We start from the raw sequence: 24162 nt of genomic DNA, 5'->3' as shown, positions 1-24162 counted from the left end.
CCCAGGAGGCGGAGGTTGCAGTGAGCCAAGATCACGCCACTGCACTCCAGCCTGGCAAAAGAGCAAGACTCCATATAAAAACCAAAAACAAAAACACAACTGCTATGAAGTATTAGTGCACTGTTACTTCTAAAAAGTACTAATATATAATTACTGAAACCAAAATATCAATATTATGAAACTATACAAAAAAGAATTATTAATGTGTTATTAAGATTCTCTGGCTGAATTATAAAACCTATAATTTAATTCATTTTTTTTTGTTTTGTTTTGTTTCTTTGAGATGAGTCTCACTCTATCGCCCAGGCTAGAGTGCAGTGGCGTGATCTTGGCTCACTGCAACCTCTGCCACCCGAGTTCAAGCAATTCTCCTGCTTCAGCCTCCCAAGTAGCTGGGATTACAGGCGCCTGCCACCACGCTCAGCTAATTTTTGTATTTTTAGTAGAGATGGGGTTTCACCATCTTGGCCAGGCTGGTCTTGAACTCCTGACCTCGTGATCCACCCACCTCGGCCTCCCAAAGTGCTGGGATTACTGGCATGAGCCAGCGTGCCCGGCCTAGTTTAATTCATTGTTTAGTTCAAGAATTTGAATTAAAAATTTTAAAGAAACTTGAAACAGTCCACTTAGAAAAATATATTTTGAAATAAACTAATAAACACAATGCTATATTCCCAAATGAAGCCAAACAAATCGAGTCTAGAATAGAACAAGAAAATAACTTGATTTCTTAAAATGAAGACTAAAGTTTGTTTACTTCCATGAAAGACTTTCTATTCTAAATAAAGTAAATTTAATGATTAAAACTGTAACCACATAGATTAAGAATAATATTTGAATATACAGCATGTGAATTATGTCTCAATAAAGCTGTTATTTAAAAAAACCCCAAACCTGCCATATATCTTTTCAAAAGCCCCAAATTCTGATATAACTCATTCAGTTCTCCTAAATAATATCTATGTTTTAATTCTGTATAAACTATACTATATGATTATCCAAAAAATAAACAAAAGAATCTTTTCATGATTTGTACTTCTTCTTAATAAACTTATTTTGCCAAAAAGTGTCATCAATTCATTTGGATAACTTTTATGTTTTAGGAGCATGGCCTCTTTTAACTACTGAGAACTTACAAAATGGTTCAGAAAGATTATATTTTTAAAGCTTTTATTCATTGATATATTGAACATCTAAGGCTTAACTACCTTTCCAATGGGACAAAAACAGAATTCTTAAAAATGAGGCAGAGGGCCCAGTGTGGTGGCTCACACCTGGAATTCCAGTGCTTTGGGAGGCCAAGGTAGGAGAACTGCTTGAGGCCAGGGGTTTGAGGCCAGCCTGGGCAACAAGCAAGACATCTCTACAAAAAATAAAAAAACGATCCAGGGCTGAGCACAGTGGTTCACACCTGTAATCCCAGCACTTTAGGAGGCCAAGCATGGAGGATGACCTGAGCCCAGGAGTTCGTTCGAGACCATTCCTAGAGAAGCAGCATAGGGAGACCCTGTCTCTACAAAAAACACAAAAATTAGCCAGGTCTATCACCTGAAGTCAGGAGTTTGAGATCAGCCTGGCTAACACAGTGAAACCCCATCTCTACTAAAAATACAAAAACTTGCTGGGCATGGTGGCGTGCACCTGTAACCCCAGCTACTTGGGAGGCTGAGGCAGGAGAATTGCTTGAACCTGAGAGGTGGAGGTTGCAGTTAGCTGAGATCATGCTGCTGCACTCCAGCCTGGGCGACAGAGTGAGACTCTGTTTAAAAAAAAAAAAAAAAAAATTAGCCAGGTCCATGTGGTGGCGTATGCCTGTGGTTCCCAGCTACTCAGGAGACTGAAATGGGAGGATCACTTGAGCCCAGGGGGGTTTAGGCTGCAGTGTGTCAAGGTCACACCAGTGCATTCAGCCTCGGTGACAGACCCTGTCTCTTAAAAAAAAAAAAAAAAATTAGCCCAGTGTGGTAGTGTGCACTTATTTCCCAGCTGAGGTGGGAGGATCACTTGAGCCCAGTAGTTGAAGGTTGCAGTGAGCTATGATCATACCTTGCACTCCAGCCTGGGTGACAGAGCTAGAACATGTCTCTTAAAAAAAAAATGGGGAGGACAACAAAATTGGTGACTCTGAACTTCACCTCCCAGATTCTGACACCTGGCCCCATGAAGAGGGGAGAAATTGTGTCTAAATAAGCCCCTTTCCCCCACATCTTGACCCTGGGATTAGAGGATTAAAATACATTATTGATTGGAGTGCATAAAAGTATGAACTGTGTAGAAGCAGATAAAGGCTTGAAAGACACTTTTACCCAATATTCTGGATTGTGGATTAGCAGCATCATATTTACTTATTCCCTTAGTAAAATGAAGAGGAAAAAAATCTATAGATTGGTGAATCTGAGAAACACATTTTAAAAAATTAAACAACAAAAAATGTCCATGAACACTCATACGCCCAGTCTTTAAATTTTAAAATTTAATTAATTTAAAACTTGTCAAACACAAACCTTTATGGCAGAACTAGAAGTCTGTTCCCACCAGGCCCTCATACCTGAGAGCAGCCAATCCAGCTCCTTCAAAACTCTGAAGAATTAACTATATCAAGAGTCAATATTTTTATGCATTTCACATTTTTTCTTTTTTCTTTTTGAGACGGAGTTTCACTCTTGTTGACCAGGCTGGGGTGCAATGGCACGATCTTGGTTCACTACAGCCTCCGCCTCTCAGGTTCAAGCAATTCTCCTGCCTCAGCCTCCAAAGTAGCTGGGATTACAGGCGCCCGCCACCACGCCCAGCTAATTTTTTATATTTTTAGTACAGACGCAGTTTCACCATGTTGGCCAGGCTGGTCTCGAACTCCCGACCTCAGGTGATCTGCCCGCCTGGGCCTCTTAAAGTGCTGGGAATACAGGTGTGAGCCACCACGCCTGGCCCATATTTTTTCAAAAATGCTAAAGATTTTTAAAAAACCCATACAAGTCTAAATTAATATGCCTTTCCCTAGACATGTATCTAGCCTTTTGGCTAGAAAAACATTCAGTAACTTGATACTGAATGTTTTTAACTTGGTAATATACTCCAAGTATCTCTGACAGTTATATCACCAAGAATATTAGTACATCAAATAAAAATATAATTCTAATGATATATACTGATTTCCTTACAATAATTATTCTGTGATTTAAACTCTCTTGTTTATAATGGTAAGGTATAAAGTATTCTTTCTAAGCTATTAGAATCCTAGAATAATCTACATTGGTTGCTAAATTTATATTTTGAAAAAGATTTTAAATGACTTGTTAATGATCATATAAACTTTCTGTGTGTGAGTATAACAAAACTAGAAAGTTTACCTTCTTACTCTCTTTGCCATCTTTACAATGTCAATAATTTCAAGATAATAAGAATGCATTACTTCAAAATACTTCTTTTGATTAAATTTTTTATTTTCATGATTTTTCAACTCACAGCTTTCAATGTAATTTATCTTGAGAGATTTTTCTTAAGTATACTGGGGTGGGGAGAAGGTTAATATTTCATTAGTGACCCAAATTCAACAACTTTTAATTTTTTTTATATATAGAAGAATTTCTAAAATTCAATTTGGTATTATTTAAAAGGAAGAATTTTTCTTTTTCTAAACCTAACATTTTTTCCAGCTTTTAAAAGGAACTGGATCTACCGTCAACAGATGTTAAAAGCACAGAAGAAACAGACTTTTAGTTCTATATAGATTCAACGTATCTTTAAAAACAATCTCAAAAGATACAAAAGAAATCAGTTAGTCAATTTCTACTTGTGGATTTAAAGTGAAGTATCTCATAAAAAATATTTTATCTTTGTCATATTTTATTATCGGATGCAATTTTAAAACCAGATTTAAAACTTAAAATTCCAGAAAAAAATCATCAAAGCCATTTTAGAACCCACTGGATATAAAGCAAACCAGGTCATCTTATCAATTTGATTACTAAAAAGTTCACTAATTCACAATTAAATCCACAGAAACTGCTAGAAAGTGTCTGGCAACACATGAACAGTGAGCAGGGCTGATCAGTTTCTTTGCCATATTTAAAGTTTTCCTGCCTTCAACCAGGAAGGCTTCAATAATGCACTATGCAGCCTGAGAAAGATCGGTACATAAGGTTAATGGTACATAGGTTAATGCATATGAGAAATAAATCTGAAGTTATACTATAGTACCAATATCCTCATTTAAACCACAACCTTACACTTTACTGTTCTCATTTTGAAACTAAAATAATTTACTGAAAACAACGCTCTGATAAACTTTAAATATCATTTTTAAAGACAAGAGGTGTCATATTAGGCAGAAACCTCTAATTAGGACAGATAAAACTTCTATATATATATATATGTTTCCTTTTTTTAAAACAAACACACAGCCGTTTATAAACCCAATATTAGGTGGGTAAACTAATATTACAGGAAGGACTGATACTAATTTGTCACTGATAAGACTTTTTTCTATTAGCTTGTCTATCTTTTATTTTTATGTAAAATAAAAATTTGAGCCAATTGTATATCATTAAGTGTATGATTTGAGAGCTGAGTAAAAATAAGTCTAATAAATTTCAAACATTACTTTCTATACTTTTTCATCAATATAAGAAAATGTCTTTATGTAAATATTATATTGACGTTCTCCATTACTTTCAATAAATTGAAAACAACTACGAAGTCACATATATTTTTAAATATAATAAAAAGGTTTCAGTAACATGCCATGAATATAAAAGACACTTGAGTGCTTCAGTCATTTTTCAGATCATATAAAATATTTTCCCTTGGTGCAAGTCTTTAAAATTAATTATTAAATAGAAACTCAAATATAATTTTCTATTCACAGCTTGGTATTTAACCTTTTTAAGCGCAGTCAACCAAACAAGTTTAAGCTGGTTCCCATATTTGAAGACAAGGTCCATTTTAGGAAATGGCATTTATAGATGAGACAATGTAAAATTTTAAGAAATAAGAATTACATCAAGAAAATAATATTGAAAAAGTTTAAGGTTAAAAGTACATATTTTAATGCCTCTTTTTAAAACCCTCAAATCACACTCTTTTTAGTATGAATTTTGCCAGCACTGTTCATGTTGGCCAGATTTCATGTTGGCCCTAGTTTTCTTTAATAAAGTAAAATGAAATGCATACCAGCAGCAACAACAGCTGGAGGAGGCGAGCCTGCCTCACCACCGCTTGTCTGACTCATTGATGCTACAGATGTTTCTCTAGATGGAGGTAACTGTAACTCCTTTGGGAGAAGATCATAGACAGATTCTGTGGGGAGGGGAAAGAGAGGAGAAAACAATTTTTAAAAGAGATTCAGTCAACAATCTAATATTATATGCACAAAATGAGTATGTCTTTTCTCTCATGAGGAGAACTGTATTATTCACAAACAATCCCACAAAATTAATGAAAAGAGCTATTAGCAGCTGAGCACAGTGGCTCACACCTGTAATCCATGACTTTGGGAAGCCAAGGTGAGAGGATTGCTTGAGGCCAGGAATTCAAGACCAGTCTGAGCAACACAGTGACCCCCATCTCTACAAAATTTTTTTTTTTTTTTTTTAATCAGCCAGGCGTGGTGGTGCACACCTACAGTCCCAACTATTTGGGAGGCTCAGGTGGGTAAACTGCTTGAGGTCAAGGCTACAGTGAGCCATGATCATGCCACTGCACTCCAGCCTGGGTGAGACCTTGTCTCAAAAAAAAAAAAAATTTTTTTTTTATTTTTTCTTTTATTATATAATCTTATTGAACTGAAAAATGAATTTCCCATTAGTTCTGTCCCTGTTTTCATCTTGGCTTTATTCCTTACGTTCAAGACAGTCTCTAGAAAAAGTTATTAACATTGAAAATTGGATAAAACTAGACAGAATGGAAGAAATGCTAAATAACCCAAGATGGTCCAGTATCTTCCTTTGTAATAGTACAAGTAAAACTTACCCTTTACATATGAGATGGCATATACTGTGGATCAGCTTTAAATTGGCTTCTCCAGTCAATTAGTATAATCCTGCTCTTTTACCCAACACCCTTGAGAAAATATTTTAATTCAACACTATCATAATTCATTTTTCCCAATTATTAAAATAAATCAATCTAATCAAAGAAAAACTTTGTGGATTGAAGCTTAAAAAAAAAAAAAAGAATGTTATGGCTCAAGCAAATACTTCTTACTCTTTGAGGCATCTCCAACCCTGGAAAGGCAAAGGTAAAAGAAACTCTTAAACCAGACTGCCTAATGCATAAATACCTATATTAGGTTACGATTACTTTTGTATTCCAGATTAAAGAATCCTGTATCTTTTAAAAATATTTTGTAACACTATAATTGCCCATAAAATTATATTAAAATATATTTTAACTTTTTAAAAAATCCCTTATTGTATAGGTTTTTAACAGAAATAATTCCCAAAATACCCTCTAAAGGTAGTAGAATCAATATTAGAAGGAACTTCAAAAGACCAATTAGAGCTGGGCACGATGGTCATGCCTGTAAATCCCAGCACTTTGGGAGGCTGAGGGGGGTGGATCACCTGAAGTCAGGAGTTCGAGACCAGCCTGGCCAACATAGTGAAACCCCATCTCACTAAAAAATACAAAAAATTAGCTGGGCGTGGTGACGGGCGCCTGTAATCCCAGCTACTCGGGAGGCTGAAGCAGGAGAATCGCTTGAATCCAGGAGATGGAGGCTGCGGTGAGCCAAGATCACGCCATTGCACTCCAGCCTGGGCAACAAGAGTGAAACTCCTTCTTTAAAAAAAAAAAAAAAAAAAGAACAATTAGAAGCATATCACATATACTTATTTTCAAAATAACTGAGGCATTAAGTTTAAGGGACTTGCCTAGTATGCCAAGAAACCCAACATTCCAAAAATTGAAGAAGATTATTAATTATCTGCATGAGTACTTTAAAATACAAAGGTAGCACCATAAGACATTTTATCCGTGGTAAGAGACAATATTTCTAGTTAACTGCTTACTGGATTCATAAATACTTTGGGCTTCCTAGTTAATCACTAAAGTATATATCCTAACTTTGAGGTGGATAGGGATAAGGAGGAAGGTCATAAAAGAAAGCTAAAATTAGAAGTTGTACTCTTAAACGATCTTCATTCACAGTAAAGAATAAACTTAAAAGTTTCTTTTGAAAAATGCTGTTACCTGGGCCAGGCACCGTGGCTCACACCTGTAATCCCAACACTTTGGGAGGCCGAGGCGGGAGGATCACTTGAGGTCAGGAGATCAAGACCAGCCTGGCCAAAATGGTGAAACCCTGTCTCTACTAAAAATACAAAAAGTTAGCCAGGCGTGGTGGTGGGCACCTGTAATCCCAGCTACTCGGGAGGCCGAGGCAGGAGAATCACTTCAACCTAGGAGGCAGAGGTTGCAGTGAGCCGAGATCACGCCATTGCACTCCAGCCTGGGCAATAATAGTAAAACTCCCTCTCAAAAACAAAAAAAGAATGAAAGAAATAAAAGAAAGAAGGAAAGATGTTGTTACCTAATGCTTGAAATGTTAATCTTCAAAGCATGTGGCAAATTCAGCCTCTGTCGGAATATAATATGCCCTGACTAAAAATTTTCAGTTTGTTAAAATGTTGTTAAAAGCCTTAAGTAGATGGTTGGTCACGGTGGTTCATGCCTATAATCCCAGCACTTTGGGAGGCTGAGGCGCGTGGATCACCTGAGGTCAAGAGTTCGAGACTAGCCTGGCCAACATGGTGAAACCCTGTTTTTTTCCATCACATAAATCATAAATGCATTTGGGTATATCTTTTTCTCCTTTTTATTGAATCTGTTTCTTTTTTTTCAAATTTCCTTTTTGTTTGGGCAAAAAAAAGAAAAAAAAGACTTGAGGCCAGGTGTGGTGGCTCATGCCTGTAATCCCAGCACCTTGGGAGGCCAAGGCAGGCAGATTGAGGTTGGGAGTTCGAGACCAGCCTGACCAACATGGAGAAACCCTGTCTCTACTAAAAACACAAAATTAGCCAGATGTGGTGGTGCATGCCTGTAATCACAGCTACTTGGGAGGCTGAGGCAGGAGAACCGCTTAGACCTGGGAGGCAGAGGTTGCAGTGAGCCAAGATCACACCATTGTACTCCAGCCTGGGCAACAAGAGCGAAACTCCGTCTCAAAAAACAAACAATAATAATAATAATAATAATTAGCTGGGTGTGGTGACACACACCTGTAATCCCAGCTACTTGGAAAGCTGAGGCAAGAAAACTGCTTGAACCTGGGAGACGGAGGTTGCAGTGAGCCGAGATCGTGCCACTGCACTTCAGCCTGGCCGACAAAGCAAGATTGTTAAAAAAAAAAAAAAGCCTTTAGCAAATTACTTCCATCTTTCAAACAATATGGGGGGAGTAGAGATAGGGAGAACCTAATTAAAACAGAAATGCCATTATCACCAAATATTCAGTGTAATACAATTATCTTTCTCATTCCAGGTTGAAAATAAGAGTTCCTTAGACATAAGAGAGAAACACACTCAAGTCCATTTTTTTTTCTTTTTTTTTTTTTAGATGTAGTTTTGCTCGTTGCCCAGGCTGGAGTGCAATGGTGCAATCTTGGCTCACCACAACCTCCGCCTCCCGGGTTCAAGCGATTCTCTTGCCTCAGCCTCCCAAGTTGCTGGGATTACAGGCATGCACCACTATGCCTGGCTAATTTTGTATTTTTAGTAGAGATGGGGTTTCTACATGTTGGTCAGGCTGGTCTTGAACTCCCAACCTCAGGTGATCCGCCCACCTCGGCCTCCCAAAATGCTGGGATTATAGGCGTGAGCCACCACACCCGGCCTTGAGTCTATTTTTTTCTTTTTTTTTTTTTTGCCCAAACAAAAAGGAAATTTGAAAGAAACAGATTCGATGAAAAGAGAAAAAGATCTACCCAAATGCATTTATGATTTACGTGATGGAAAAAAATTTATCCTAGTAATAGCCCAATCACTAACAGCATGCTACTAATCAGGATTTTATCTCTATTTCTCCAATTATTAAAATAAACTAATCAAATCAAAGCAAAACTTTGTGGATTAAAACACTCTAACTTTCCCAAAGAAGGGTATAAAGTTGAGTCTCCGCTGGAGGTATAATAGTAATGTTACTAAAAAGTACATGGAAAGAAATTAAATGCAGAACTTGTTATATTCCACCCCTCTCCAATGTCTGCCCCTCAAAACAAACAAGTAAAATGCAAGGTCAAGTGGAAGGTATAGGAAGCATGGATTCCTTCACCAAAGATGTTTTCTGATTAACTGACTCAAGTGTTTGGAAATAAAAGAAGTCAGCCTGCCAGAAGCTTATCATGTCTGTCCAAGGGAAGCTACAGTTCATATAGTCATTACCAGCACAGGATTTTATTTCAGACATAACTGGGGTGGTTCTGCTACTTTAAATAACTTCTCTAAGACTTAAATCATCATTTAAACTCTTCTTTTACCCCAGTACCCCAAAGATATTCCCTCTAAACTATAACCATACAATCTGAACACAGCCACTGGCCTTTCTCCTAAATCTGCTTCCCATGGGATACCTAAAGATTAAAGGAATACAAATTATGCTATTAATACTGCTATTCAACCCTAAATTCAACCTAAAATAAATGCTTTTACAGTCTCCACTAGCCAAGGAAAGAAATCCTGAATAAGAGCACACATACTTTATTCTATTTTATTTTATTTTATTTTATTTTATTTTATTTTATTTTATTTGAGTCAGGGTCTCACTCTGTCATCCAGGTTGGAGTATACAGACACAATCAAAGTTCACTGCAGCCTCCAACTCCTGAGCTTAAGAGATCCTCCTGCTGCAGCCTCCCGAGTGGCTGGGACCACAAATGTACACCACCACACCTGGCTAATTTTTTTTTTTTTAAGCTTTTTGTAGAGACAGAGTCTCCCTCTGTTGCCCAGGCTGGTCTCAGACTCTTGGACTCAAGTGATCCTCCTGTCTCAGCCTCCCAAAGTGCCTGGATTACAGACGTGAGCTACTGCACCTGGCCCATATGTACTTTAAATCTATGAAAATGACAGTCCTAAATAAGTGCCAGCTACTTCATGTTATGCCACAGCATCTATTTTTCTTATGTTATCTTTTAAATCAGTTCAGCTATATGAGAATAATGAAATTCTAGGTTTATAAACACAAGATATAAAGAAACAGAATGGGAAATCCCTAATGGAAAGGCAGCTTCTGAGCAAAGACTTGCTTAGGAAACAAAAGCAAAATCACTTTTAGATGAGAGAGAAAAGACAGCGAGAGAAAGTGAAAGAGAGGGGATATGGGTATTAGATAAGGTTTCTTTTTGGAGTGATAAAAATGGCAATGGTTACACAATTCTGTATTTATATTAATAACCACTGAATTGTACCCTCTAAATGGCTAACCTTTATAGTATGTAAATTATATATCAATGAAGCTTTTTTTTTTTTTTTTTTTTAAAAAGGAAGAGAGTAATAGAAGAAGCACAAGTAAGAATTAGACAAGAGCAAGCAGGGTATCTAACAGTGCTCTGATAAACTTTATGGACAAAACCATCTCTCTTCACATAGCTTCTATATATGAAGAAGGCCAAGCTGCAAACTAATTTGTCTTTTAAGGCTCTTCTACTACAGGATCAGGAAAATGCTGCAGGCATAGTTATCCTAAATTCAGTAAAATATGTGATAAAAATCTTTATAAGTTATTGTAAACAAGATGAAGAAATATAGACTTAATAAAACAGATGACTTCTAAACAACAGTACCCAAAAAATGTATAGGTTCAATCTGGAAGAAGGTGGTCATTATATAACAACTTGAACAAAGATACGAATTTTCAACTGACATAGGCTTAAAAGGAATTAAATCTTATGTCATAATTCATCACAGATCATGAAAGACTGGAATATCTGCCCAAAGGAATGAGATGAAACTTAACAAGGATTAATATAACAGCTGGTAAAATCTGCTCTTGTGCAATAAACTTACGTGTACTCACTCTATTTCTCTCTCTCTCTCTCTCTTTTAATCTAGAAGTGATTTTATTTTCGTGTTCTAATGAACTCTTTCTTCAGTCGGCCAAGACTAGGGTGATTATTTTCTTTTTATTTATTTATTTTTTCTCAGACAGGGTCGTTCTCTGTCACCCAAGCTGGAATGCAGTGGTGTGATCATGGCTCACTGCAGCCTTGACCTTCTTGCTCAAGCGATTCTCCCACCTCTGTCTCCCGAGTAGCTGGGACTACAGGTGCATACCACTATGCCCAGTTACCTTTTCAATTTTTTTGTAGAGATGGGGTCTTGCTATGTTGGCCAGGCTGGTCCTGAACTCCTGTTCTCAAGCAAGCCTCCTGCCTTGGCCTTCCGAAGTGCTAGAATTACAGGCGTGAGCCACCATGCCTGACCTGATTATTTTCTTATATATTTTTTCTATTAATGCTGCTAATAATTTGTGCGATAATGTGTAATCAACTCACCTAAATTTCATTAAAAATTTTAGTTGACCAAAATGCCAAGGTAAGTGCACTGCTTAAGTATCCATGTAGTAGAATTAGGGCAAATGTGATATAATAACTCCATTAACATAAATTATTAAAATGTGTATAAGAAAAGTAGATAGGCAGAAAGGGAAGCAATTTCAGAAGATCAAGAATCTGTCTCATGCTGGTGCATTCTCATAGAGCCCAGGGCAACTGGAAAAAGGAAATAGAGGAATGAAATCAACATTTTCAGATATTGAAAATAAATTAATGTTTCCCAATGTTGGGTGGAAAGGAAAACAATGTAAAAATGCACTGACTGGTTGGCTTGTTTAGTCATTCTGTAAACTCTAATAGATCCATTTATGTCACTGATTATTTCTGGGTTAATTCAATCCTTTATTATTCAACACTGTCTACAAGAGGGTGGAAGAATTTCACTACAGTGGGTCAAATTTAAAGTAGGCAGAAATCCTATTCTGAGGCACAGGACAGTGAGAGGGAAGAAAAAAATTGGTAATTTAATAGGGCAACTTAATTTTTTGTTTGTTTGTTTCTTCTCAGTTGGGCACTCTATGCCCAAACGGATGATCACCCAAATCCCCTTCTCTACTGCTTTACTGTTACTGGTCATTCCAGGAAGAGATGAAAAGACCTCAAGAGTGCAAGGAGATAAACCACAGGAAACAGCTGGGAAAAGACATGCTTTTCATGCTGTACTCACTCAGCAAAATAACAACAGTAATGACATAATTACAGCTACTATTTTTTGAGCACTTTGCAGGGCCAGGCTCAGTATACGTATTTTTCTCATTTAACCTCAAAACAATCCTATGAGGTAGGTTTTATCAATAAAGAATGTGATATCTGTATTACAGTAAAAAAAGAAAACACATGTGATAAAAGAAAGATGATAAAGTTTAGGACAGTGGCTTCCTTTGATGGGAGACAAGGAGGAGTAGAAATAAGCTGAGCTGCACTATGGGTTCACAGGTGTTCTTTTTACTAAAGTATATAATCAAATAAAATAGATACAACAAAATTAGGGCTATACACGGATAGAGCACAGCCTCACAGAGATGCTACAAGGCTTAAATAAGTCGATCTCTTGAAAAGGAGTCTAAGTTCTTATTCTTTCTTAGAATTTTCATCCCTACCTCACCCTTGTTGACCTAAGAGCTGGCATTTGGTGTTCAACTGCTTTCGGGTCAGAGAGTAAAAATCAAAATAGTCAGAAAGCCCATCTACTTTATGACTTTTCTCAAGACTGTCTTATTTACTTTCAAGTAGTAAAATAAAATTGTACAACTAATACTATAGACTTGCATCTATACAGAGATGGATAATAAAAAAGGGGGAAAAAGCTCTGTAAATAAGATGTTTCTGTTTAGTTGTCACGTAAGCAGCTAAAGAGAAATATCTGTGGTAAAAAAGAATGTTCCTTTGTGTTGGGAATGCTTTAAAAATCTAACAAGAAGTAAACTGATGCTCAGAACAGATATTAGTTACTCAAACAATGAATGCTCTCTGATATGAAATGCAAACATTATAATCCTGAAAAATCCATTTCTAAACATTTTAATCTTGTTTTAAATATTAGATTTTACTTTAAAAAAAAAAAAACTCTAAATGTGAAGCTACTCTAGGAATCTGAAAGAGTTAGAAAAAACCTTCAGAAAATGGTTTGGGAATGAAATGCCTTACTCTTCCACCTCTCCATTAACTATCTCAATCAGCTGGTAAATCCCAAGGTTATAATTTCATATTAAATATTCTAAAACAAAATGCCTGGCATCTCCCATGTGCCAACATAGTCCTGCATTGAAGAGAGACAGCATTCATTTTGTTAAAAACACTTCAAGCTTGACAGTCATCATACTTGGCATCTCTACTGGAAAAAATGTACTGGCTGCAGGTCCACTGGATATTCAGTTTCTAAAAGAGTATGCAGTCCAAGAATAACTGGTAGGTAATGCTCTGTTTTAACAAATTTTTCTCAATTTCTAAGTTTAAGCCAATTTACTAGTCTGCTGCCACATATTTACTTATTCGTATCACTTCCTCCAGATTGTATTTCATTACTGTTTTCCTAAAACAACCTAGTGTTTTAAAGTAATTTTAAATAATATACGACAGTATAAATTATATCGATTTGGGGAATAGGAAAACTAACTTGAATTCTACAGACTTTTTTTTTTTTTTTTTTGAGATGGCGTTTCGCTCTTGTTGCCCAGGCTGGAGTGCAATGGCACAATCTCAGCTCACCGCAACCTCCGCCTCCCTGGTTCAAGCGATTCTCCTGCCTCAGCCTCCCAGATAGCTGGAATTACAGGCATTTGCCACCATGCCCAGCTAATTTTGCATTTTTAGTAGAGACAGGGTTTCTCCATGTTGGTCAGAGTGTTCTCGAACTCCCGACCTCAGGTGATCCGCCCACCTTGGCCTCCCAAAGTGCTGGGATTATAGGCATGAGCCACTGTGCCTGGCCTTCCACAGACAATTTAATATAGTATACCATATATTTTTTTCTACTAGGTATTATTTTTCACTTAAAAACTTTAAAATTATGTTCAGCCAGGCAAAGTGGCTCATGCCTGTAATCCAGGCATTTGGGAGGCCAAGGTGGGAGGATCACTTCAGCCCAGGAGTTTTGAGACCAGCCTAAGCAACACAGCAAGATCCTGTCTTTACAAAAAATACAAAAATTAGCCAGGTGAGGTGGTGCAAGCCTGTAGTTTCAGCCACTCGGGAGGCTGAGGTAGGAGGACTGCTTGAGCCCAGGAGGTCAAGGCTGCAGTGAGCCATGATTGTGCCACTGCATTCCAGCCCGGGTGACAGAGCAAGGCCCTGTCTCGGAAAAAAAAAAAAAAGAAAGAAAATTGTTCTCTAAATAACCTCTTAGCATGAAAGACAGAATGGAATATACCAGTCACCTAACTATTCTGATTATCTATATTTTAAATTTATTTGTTATTTTCTGAAGAAATTACTTGAGTCTATCCTAGAAGGAACAAAACTCTCAAGTTATCAAGAATCCATACACCACTGAGTAAAACATTTATGGTTTATTTATAATTTTTAGATATCTTACAAGAGTACCTTTTCAATAGAGCTTTAAGAACTTTGTGGCGGCCGGGCGCGGTGGCTCACGCTTGTAATCCCAGCACTTTGGGAGGCCGAGGCGGGCGGATCATGAGGTCAGGAGATCGAGACCACGGTGAAACCCCGTCTCTACTAAAAATACAAAAAAAATTAGCTGGGCGTGGTGGCGGGCGCCCGTAGTCCCAGCTACCCAGAGAGGCTGAGGCAGGAGAATGGCGTGAACCCGGGAGGCGGAGCTTGCAGTGAGCCGAGATTGCCCACTGCACTCCAGCCTGGGCGACAGAGCCAGACTCTGTCTCAAAAAAAAAAAAAAAAAAAGAACTTTGAGGCCAGGCGCGGTGGCTCACGCCTGTAATCCCAGCACTTTGGGAGGCCGAGGCGGGCAGATCACAAGGTCAAGAGATCGAGACCATCCTGGCTAACACGGTGAAACTCCGTCTCTACTAAAAATAGAAAAATTAGCCGGGCGTGGTGGTGGGCACCTGTTGTCCCAGCTACTCGGGAGGCTGAGGCAGGAGAATGGCGTGAACCCAGGAGGCGGAGCTTGCAGTGAGCCGAGATCACGCCACTGCACTCCATCCTGGGCGACAGAGCCAGACTCCATCCCAAAGAAAAAAAAAGAACTTTGGACTCAGAGGGAGTCCAAGAGGAATAAGAGGGCTCAGAGGAGGGTATCAGAAGCCTAGAGGGGAGGGGGAAGGATACCTACAGAGAATAGGGGGAGGCCTGGGAAGGGATTTCAGAGCTTAAGCAGGGTGAGGAGGACATAAATGAGTGGATGAGAGGGGCAAGAGATATTCCAGATGCAGAGTCTGAGCAACATGAAGAAAATATCTATATAGGACAGCCTAGTGTGTGGTGTCAGAGCCTAAGCAGGGTGAAGAATATATTAATATCTGTGCAGGGGAGGATGGCTCAGGTTAGGATGTTAGTGCCCAAGGAAGTGGGATGAGGACAGCATCCACACAAGAAAGAAAGCTGATGTACAGGGGGTCTGTCTAGGGTGGGAGGTTGGAACCCAAACAGAATGCAAATCTCCATATGGATGGACAGCCTAGCACAAGGAGTAAAAGCATGAGTAGAATGAGAAGGGTCTCTGTGGAGTGAGTAGGGAGAGCCCAGGATAAAATGCCAGAGCCAGAGAAGGGTGAGGAGGGTATCCATGCAAGGGGCAACCAACAGGGGGTATCATAACCTAAGTAGTAATAAGGATATCCACATAGAAGGATTGCCTGAGGTTGGTTATCAGAGGTTACCCGGCAGGTATAAATAGTGTGCTCACCGGGCAAGAGAGGGGGAGCCTAGCATGGGGAGTTACAATCCAAGCAGGGTGAGGAGGGCATGTGAGGCCTTGGAGCCTGAGCTGAATATAAGGAGGGCATCTGTGTAGAGGGGTTGCCTAAGGTGGGAAAGTAGAAGACTGACTAAAGAGGGCATTTCTGTAGATGGGTAGACTGGCATGGGGTGTTGGAGTTCAAATGGGGTAGGGAAGACATCTATAGGGGTTGAGGGAGCAGAAGCAAAGAGCAGTTTTAGGTAGGATTCAAAATCCTAGCAGGATGAGCAAGATAGGAGGCTATCTACCTAGTAGGGCTGCCCAAAGTCGGGAGTAAGAAACCAAGTAGACTGGAGGGTATTCACAGGTGAGCAGGAGGACAGCCCCGGGTGTCAAGAGCATCCATGTAGGAGGCAAGCTATGAGAGGCCAAGTTGGGTAATTAGGGTATTAACGTGTCAGAATGCGGGAGGCAGTAGCAATGGGAGATTGGTTACAACAGGAGATTGATCAAAAAAGTAAACATAGTAAGATGAAAGGAAATCAAGTTTCTCAATAAGATGAAAGAAAATCAAGTTTGTCAAACAGTGAGTTACAAACATAGGGAGAAAAGAAGAAGGAACCCTACGGTATTGCACTGCAACGGGAGGTACTGATGTGAACTCATCAGTCAATATGTACGGATTGAAAAATACAGGCATAAATGTGTATGTGTGTGTGTGTGTGTGTGTGTGTGTGTGTGTGTGTACAGACATATAAATATACATATATTCCCTAGCTTCTGTCCTCTGAAAGGTCCTAGGAGAAGCAGCACCCCAAAAGTAACCAGGGCTTTTCAGAGAAATAGGTAGTATCAGGGCTGGGACAGGCAAAATACAAGATGAACCTGGAATGTCTTGTTTTGCTAAAGGTAAGAAAGTACTCAAAGAATTACAGGGGCATATCAAAAGGACACAAAAGACAGCATGGGTTGGGTGCAGTGGCTCATGCCTGTAATTCCAGCACTTTGGGAGGCCAAGGTGGGCGGATCACCTGAGGTCACGAGTTCGAGAGCAGCCTGGCCAACATGGCGAAACCTCGTCTCTACTAAAATACAAAAATTAGCCAGGCATGGTGGCACGCACCTGTAATCCCAGCTACTTGGGAGGCTGAGGCAGAAGAATCTCTTGAACCCAGGAGGAGGAGGTTGCAGTGAGCCGAGGTCACACCACTGCACTCCAGCCTGAGCGACAGTGAGACTCCATCTCAAAAAAAAAAAAAAAAAAAAAAATTAGCTGGGAATGGTGGCGGGTGCCTACAGTCCCAGCTGCTCAGGAGGCTGAGGCACAAGAACTGCTTGAACCCGGGAGGAGGAGGCTGCAGTGAGCCAAGATCGTACCGGTGTACTCCAGCCTGGGTAACAGAGCAAGATTCTGTCTCAAAAAAAAAGAAAAAAAGAAAATAAAAAGAAAAGGAAAACCATAAAAGTCCAGGAAACACCAAGGAATGATTTCAGATTGAAAGAAACTAAAGAGATATGACAACTAAATGGACATATAATTCTAAACTGGATCCTTTTGCTATACAGGAAATTATTGGGACAATTTGCAAAACCGAAATAGCATCTAAGGACTAGGTGAAAAAAAATGTATTGATGTTAATTTTCATTTTGGTAGCTACATTGTGGCTACATAAGGGAATATTCTTATTTGTTGGAAATACCAAAGTATTGGGAGGCAATGAGGAACCATGTCAGCAACTTATTCTCAAATGATTCAGAAAAAAAGCAATAAATTATTTGCACTATACTCACAACTCTTTAGTAAGTTCAAGATTATTCCAAACAGTGCATACAGGCATACGTTTCATTAGGAATTTATTAATTACTAAGGATTCAAAAATTCAGCTATGTAACTGTAGTTTCACATTATAAGATCTCAATTTGCAAAGAAATGAATCTATCAGAGTAAACAAACTTATTTTATGTCTTCATTTTTAGGTATCTGGCAATCAAAAACCAATCTAGGGCCGAGAGTGGTGGCTCGTGCCTGTAATCGCAGCATTTTGGGAGGCCGAGCTAAAGGACTGCTTGAGCCCAGGATGTCAAGGCTGTAGTGAGCTGTGATTGTGTCACTACATTCTAGGCTAGGTGACAGAGCAAGACCTTGTCTCAAAAGAAAAAAAAAAAAAGAAAAAGAGAAGAAAGAAAAGAGAGAAAAGAAAAGACCAATCTACCTTGTTCTCTCTCTCACTTTTGCTACATTTTCTGTTTAAAATCAAACAAAACCAAATATTTTAGTTGAAAAAGGCAACAGAATCTTGGTTACAACACATACCATGAGTCTTCTCTTGGTCATATAATTACTTGTTTGACACCTTATTTGCCACAGTCACAGGGGCTAAGTATTTTTGTCTATGCCAGCTCCTCTTCACTATCACCTTCAACCTGACAGAGCAGTAATTAAACATTCATTCAACATTTATTTAGCACCTGCACTGATCTAGGGACACAATACAAAAAAAAGTCACCCTTATTAAGCAGTTCACAATCTAGAGATAATGAGTCAAGCTTAAAATAATGCAGTATGTGCTTTAATAAAGTATGAAGTGTTACACAACTGGAGAAGAGGGAACCTTTAATGTTATCTGTAGAGGATCTGAGAAGGCAGCACAGAGGATGTAACACCAGAAGTCAACCTTGAATATTGAAATGGCTATTTAGCAGACAGACTGGGGAAAAGGAAGGAGAAACTATAAAAGCAAACCTGAACAAAAAGAGTATTTTCATCTCAGTTTTTTAGGTAACTCAGTTACTCAAAACATGGAAGTTACAAGCAGTAACATGAGATGAAACTACTAAAGTCAGGGTGAGGCCAGATTATTACAGGGCTTGTGTATCATGCTAAGCAGTAAGGGTTTTATCCCTCAGCACACAGGGAGCCTTTGAGGGTTTTAGGCAAAGAAATGATAAACTCAAACATATATTTGAGGAAGATCATCCTACCAGGAATACAGAGACTAGATCAGGTCCTAGAGATGGCGATGAGTAAGAAGGTTTTTACAATAATAGCCTAAGCAAGAAATAATGAAATCCTGAACCAAGGAAGTGGCGGTGAAATAGTCAATAGGCTACGAATTTAAAGCTGTTTAAATGGATGAACTAAATTGGATGACTGGCTACGGTGGGGAAGGGAGAGCGAAAAAAAGGAGAGTTCCAAGTAGCACATAGGAACTCTGGCTTGGGAAAATTGATAAAAGGTGGTGCCATTTCCTGTGATAGAGAATATAGGAGTTAAGAATAAACCTGGAAAGAGAATTCAGTTTTAAATGATGAATTTGGATGCCTATGGGACATCCAAGTGAATACATAAACAGGAGAGAGGTGTAGCAATTGATTTTACTAAACAAATAGCCTGCTTTACTTTTGTTTTTTATATCAAATCTGTCCTAGAACTAGAGTTTTGCTTTTTTTTTTTTTTTTTTTTGAGACAGGATTTCGCCCTGTCACCCAGACTGGAGTATAGTGACACGATCACAGCTCACTGCAGCCTCAAGCTCCCAGACCTAAACTGATCCTCCTACCTCAGCCTCCCGAGTAGCTGGGACCACAGGTGTGTGCCACTAGGCCTAGCTAGGTTTTTGTTGTGTGTGTGTGTGTCTGTGTGTCTATGTGTGTGTGTGTGTGTGTGTGTGTGTTTGTCTGTGTGTATGTGCTTTGTAGAGACAGGGTCTCCTTTTGTTGTCCAGTCTGGTCTCGAATTCTTGGACTCAAGTGGTCCTCCTGCCTCAGTCTCCCAAAGTGCTGGGATTATAGGCATGAACCACTGCATGTGGCCTAGATTAATTTATTTAGAGTTATTGCTTGCTTTTAAAAATACATGTAAGAAATAAAAATTCAACTTGCCCATAATCTCATCAAAGATAACCATTAAAACAATGGTACACTTATGCTTCCTTTCCATATTTTAATGCAAATTTTTTAAAAGTTGAATAATATACATAAACAATATCAAATTTTCACTTGAATATAACATTAATTTCCTACATGTACCATTTCTTTGACACCCCTCAGGTTGTTACAAATCATCTTTATATCTATTTCCTACTTCTCCAAATGGGTTGAAAACCCTTCATGGACCAAAACTATGTCATGTCTTCTCTAACTAAGGTTCGGCAGTACTCTACTTACAAGAGACACTCAATGTTTGTTGATGAGGTTATCAAAATATTAAGGAAAGCTACTGGGTAATAATCCTAAGTTGTAAAACAAGCTTCAAGAAAACTTCTAATTTTAATATTATTTCAGAAACACTGCTAATAAATAAAAGAGATAATAAATGAATATATTGGTGGTGAAGAAACATTGTACCTGCTATAAAATGAAGCACAGCTCAGTAAATATTCTCATTCATTTATTCATGTACTCATTCACTCAGTAAATATTTATGGACTGTCTGATGTACACCAGGCTGGGGATACATCAACAACAAAACAGACAAAAATCTGTCTTCATGGACCTTCCATTCTAATGGGCTTAAATTACAGTGACTGCTTGCTTGTCTGGTGCTATAGTCTGAGTGTTAGTGTCCTGCCAAAATTCGTGTTGGAACCTAACATCCAATGTCATAGTGTTAAGAAGTGGGGCCTTTTAGGAAGTAAGTCATGAGGGCTCTGCCCTCCCAAAATGGAATGAGTGCCCTTATAAAAGAGATTGAAGGACGTTGCCTTGGCCCTTTCACCACATGGGTACACAATAAGAAAGCATCATCTTCAAAGCAGAGAGCAAACCCTCAGCAGACATAGAATCTGTTGGTGCCTTTATCTTGGACTCCCCAGACTCCAGACTGCGGACTATCAGCAATACATTTCTATTGCTTATAAATTACCTTGCCTAAGGCATTTTGTTATAGCTGACAAACAGACTAAGACATCTGCTAAAGAGAAAAGGAGACTCCAGTTTCCTCCAATTTTCTACCCTTACTAAACTCACATTTAATTGTTACCAGTAAAATAAGCTCATTTCTGGAATGTAAGCAATAAAAAATGTCAACATACATTCATTTTAAAATTTAGAACACATACTTAAAACAGAATTTTGCTGAGTGCTTATAAAACCAATACTGAATAGAGATCTGTTCCATGGCTATTAACAGCTAACCATATTACATAACCATATATTTAATAATCATTCCTTTCTAAACTAATCATGTCCTTGTAAACATACACAATAATCTATCAATGAAAAGAAACAAGCAGAATTACAATTTATATTATTTTACATGTATTATTTTGTTTTTGATCTTGAAAGACAGTGTAATATTAAATTCACAAGATCAACAGCATTTTCAAAAACAAGAAAAAACTAATTTTGTCACCATTTGTTCATTTCATGTGCATAGATACAGACGCAGTAAATCACATGTACACAGAAACCCAAGTCTGTTCCCAAAAAGCTTTCAGTCCAGTGAGGTTGACTGAAAGCACATAAACAGCCAGTCAAAACTGTATCAAGACACAGGAGCTATGAGGGAAAAAAGGTAGTAGGAGAGGAGAAATATATAGAGGGCCATGCAAGAATGGTATGAATGTAACGAATGTAGTTTTAAGGGATTAATCTAATCTAAATTAATCTAAAATTCACATTCAAAACACAGAATTTCAGAGGTAGAAGTGGTGAAAGTATTTGGTGTAACCCTCAGTTTTTACAGAGAAGAAATTATGTTCCAATTAGGTTACGACTTGCTTTGCGGAGCCAAGACTAGTTAAAGCTGGGTCCCAGGCAGGAGAATAGCTGGCTGAAAGATAAATTCTTTCCCCAACATTCCTGTCTATGCAATTAGAGTTAACACTGAGGTTAGGAATGCCATCTATTTTACTTACTATATTATTGTGCCTGGCACATAACAGGCATTTCAATAATGTGCTTAATAAATAAACGAATGAATAAGCAAATCATCTACCTTAAGTGATTCTACCCAAACAATTCTAAAACATAAATTCCTGTTTTTATACCATAATCTTAGAGAGGAAAAACAAAAATATTAGACAAACAAAAACCAAAAACACCCATCTTGTTTTCCTTTCTGTCATTACCAGAATATCCTACTACCTGAACTAAAAATGTTATCCTTCTATGTTATATTTAATCCAAATACCCTGTCCCCTCACGTCCTATCTTCCAACTTCTACCCCATTATCAACTAAATCACCAATTTTCTGATTAACAAAAATCACTTTTCATATCTCAGGGTCTTCACTTTCAGTTATTTTTAAAGCCTTAAAAAGTTAGTTTTCTTTTTTTCTATTTATACACACAATTTTTTTCCCTTCTTTGAGCCAACACTGAAGAAATCAACAAGACACTGGCTCTGTCTGTCTCTCTCTCTCTCTCCTCGTCTCACTCTGCTGTCCAGATTGGAGTGCAGTGGCACAATCATGGCTCATTGCAGCCTCGACCTCCCAGGCTCAAGTGATCCTCACACTTCAATGTCCCAAATATGCTGGGCCTACAGGCTCATGCCACCATGCCCAGCTAATATTTTCTTTTTTCTTTTTTAGTGGAGACAGGGTCTCACCATGTTGTCCAGGCTGGTCTTGAATTCCTGGGCTCAAGCAATTCTACTACCTTGGCCTCTCCAAGTGCTGGTATTACGGTGTGAGCTACTGCACCTGGTCCTACTTTGTCTTTTCTATTCTACACAAAGATTATCACCCACAAGCAAGTATTCAGACTTCATACTTTGAGATATAAGCTGATGTTTACAGAGATCAAAAATAAGTGTTTATGATGTGTGACAATGAACAAATGACCAAATTCATTACTTCTGCCTCTTAATTTAATTTTTTCCATTTTAACTTTGTTTCCCTTACTCCCCGTACAACTGCAGAATGCCTCTAACTTAAGACTGGTTTTCAACAGGGAATACCAGAATTTCATGTAGACATATGTATATTTTTTTTAACCTGAATGAAGATGCCTGGGATTTCATCACAGACCGACTACTGAATAAGGGTTTACAGGGAATAAGATCACAAAATGTATATGTGTATAAAGCTTCACAAGTGATTCTGGCTAACAGCCATTACTCTGAAGCATGAAATTCAGCTGGAATGAAAATGGATTGGCTTGTATTTACTACCTCTTTAAGCATTGCTAGTTATTTCTTTTCTGAAGAGTCTAGGAACGAACAGCAACCAAAGACCTGAACCACCTTCTTCTGCAGATTACCTAAATACTTTTTTTTTTGAGGCAGAGTCTCACTCTGTTGCCCAGGCTGGAGTGCAGCAGCACGATCTTGGCTCACTGCAAGCTCTGCCTCCCGGGTTCACGCCATTCTCCTGTCTCAGCCTCCCGAGTAGCTGGGACTACAGGCACCTGCCATCACGCCCGGCTAATTTTTTGTATTGTTAGTAGAGACAGGGTTTCACCGTGTTAGCCAGGATGGTCTCGATCTCCTGACCTCGTGATCCGCCCACCTCAGCCTCCCAAAGCGCTGGGATTACAGGTGTGAGCCACCGCGCCTGGCCAGATTACCTAAATTCTTAAACCTAGAGGAAAAAACAATTATATTTACGTAACAAAAAGGGGAAATAATTGTTGTATCTTTTTCCTGACTAAAATGACAACTACTATTTCACATGGTGGTAGATAATTTTCAATATACTTAGATTTGATAAATGTAAACTTGAATATACCTAAAATAGTGAAACAAATTAGAGCTCCTGTTATTTGAGCCTGAGAGAAATTATCTAGAATTACCCCTTATAGGCAAAGACTAGATTCTAAATGAGTAAAACTGACTCACTGATAGTGTATGGTAACCCTCCAGATCATCCACCTGGCTATTCTCTAGTACAAATAATATTTGTTCTATAAAAGTTTAATACATGTTTCTTACCAAAAAAGAATATCTTGATTGTGCTATATTAACCAGAGGTCAGTTTACTGATGGAAAAGGCCATTAATTTTTTTTTTTTAGAGACAGGGTCTCACTCTGTTGCCCAGTAGCATAATCATGGCTCACTGCAGCCTCAACCTCCTGGGCTCAAGCAATCCTCCTAACTCAGCCTCCCTAGTCGCTGGGACTACAGGCACAAGCCACCACGACTAGCTAATTTTTGTATTATTTTGTAGAGACTGGGTTTCACCATGTTGCCCAGCCTGTTCTAGAAGGCCGGGGCTCAAGCGATCCACTGCCTCAAGGTCCCAAAGTGATGGGATTACAGGTGTGAGCCACTGTGCCTAGCCACAAGGCAATTTTTTAAAAAATGAATTGTGATGATTTTCAGTTGTCATTTTACAATAGCAAATG

At 38.5% G+C, this 24162-nt stretch overlaps 1 protein-coding gene across 3 annotated transcripts in view; it reads right to left on the bottom strand.

The window, feature by feature from the left end:
• Window positions 1–24162, bottom strand: part of NFAT5 (nuclear factor of activated T cells 5) — a 129897-nt gene that overhangs the window by 68059 nt on the left and 37676 nt on the right. For all 3 annotated transcript variants that reach the window (XM_032157783.1, XM_032157784.2, XM_032157785.2), the window contains one exon: window positions 5173–5298. In XM_032157783.1, the coding sequence (XP_032013674.1) occupies window positions 5173–5298 (126 nt within the window). The remainder of the gene's footprint in view (window positions 1–5172; window positions 5299–24162) is intronic.

Source organism: Hylobates moloch, unplaced genomic scaffold (assembly GCF_009828535.3).
Source record: "Hylobates moloch isolate HMO894 unplaced genomic scaffold, HMol_V3 SCAFFOLD_6, whole genome shotgun sequence".
Taxonomy (NCBI): domain Eukaryota; kingdom Metazoa; phylum Chordata; class Mammalia; order Primates; family Hylobatidae; genus Hylobates; species Hylobates moloch.
The sequence above is the reverse complement of the archived record's forward strand: the minus strand, read 5'-3'. Positions and strand labels throughout refer to the sequence as shown.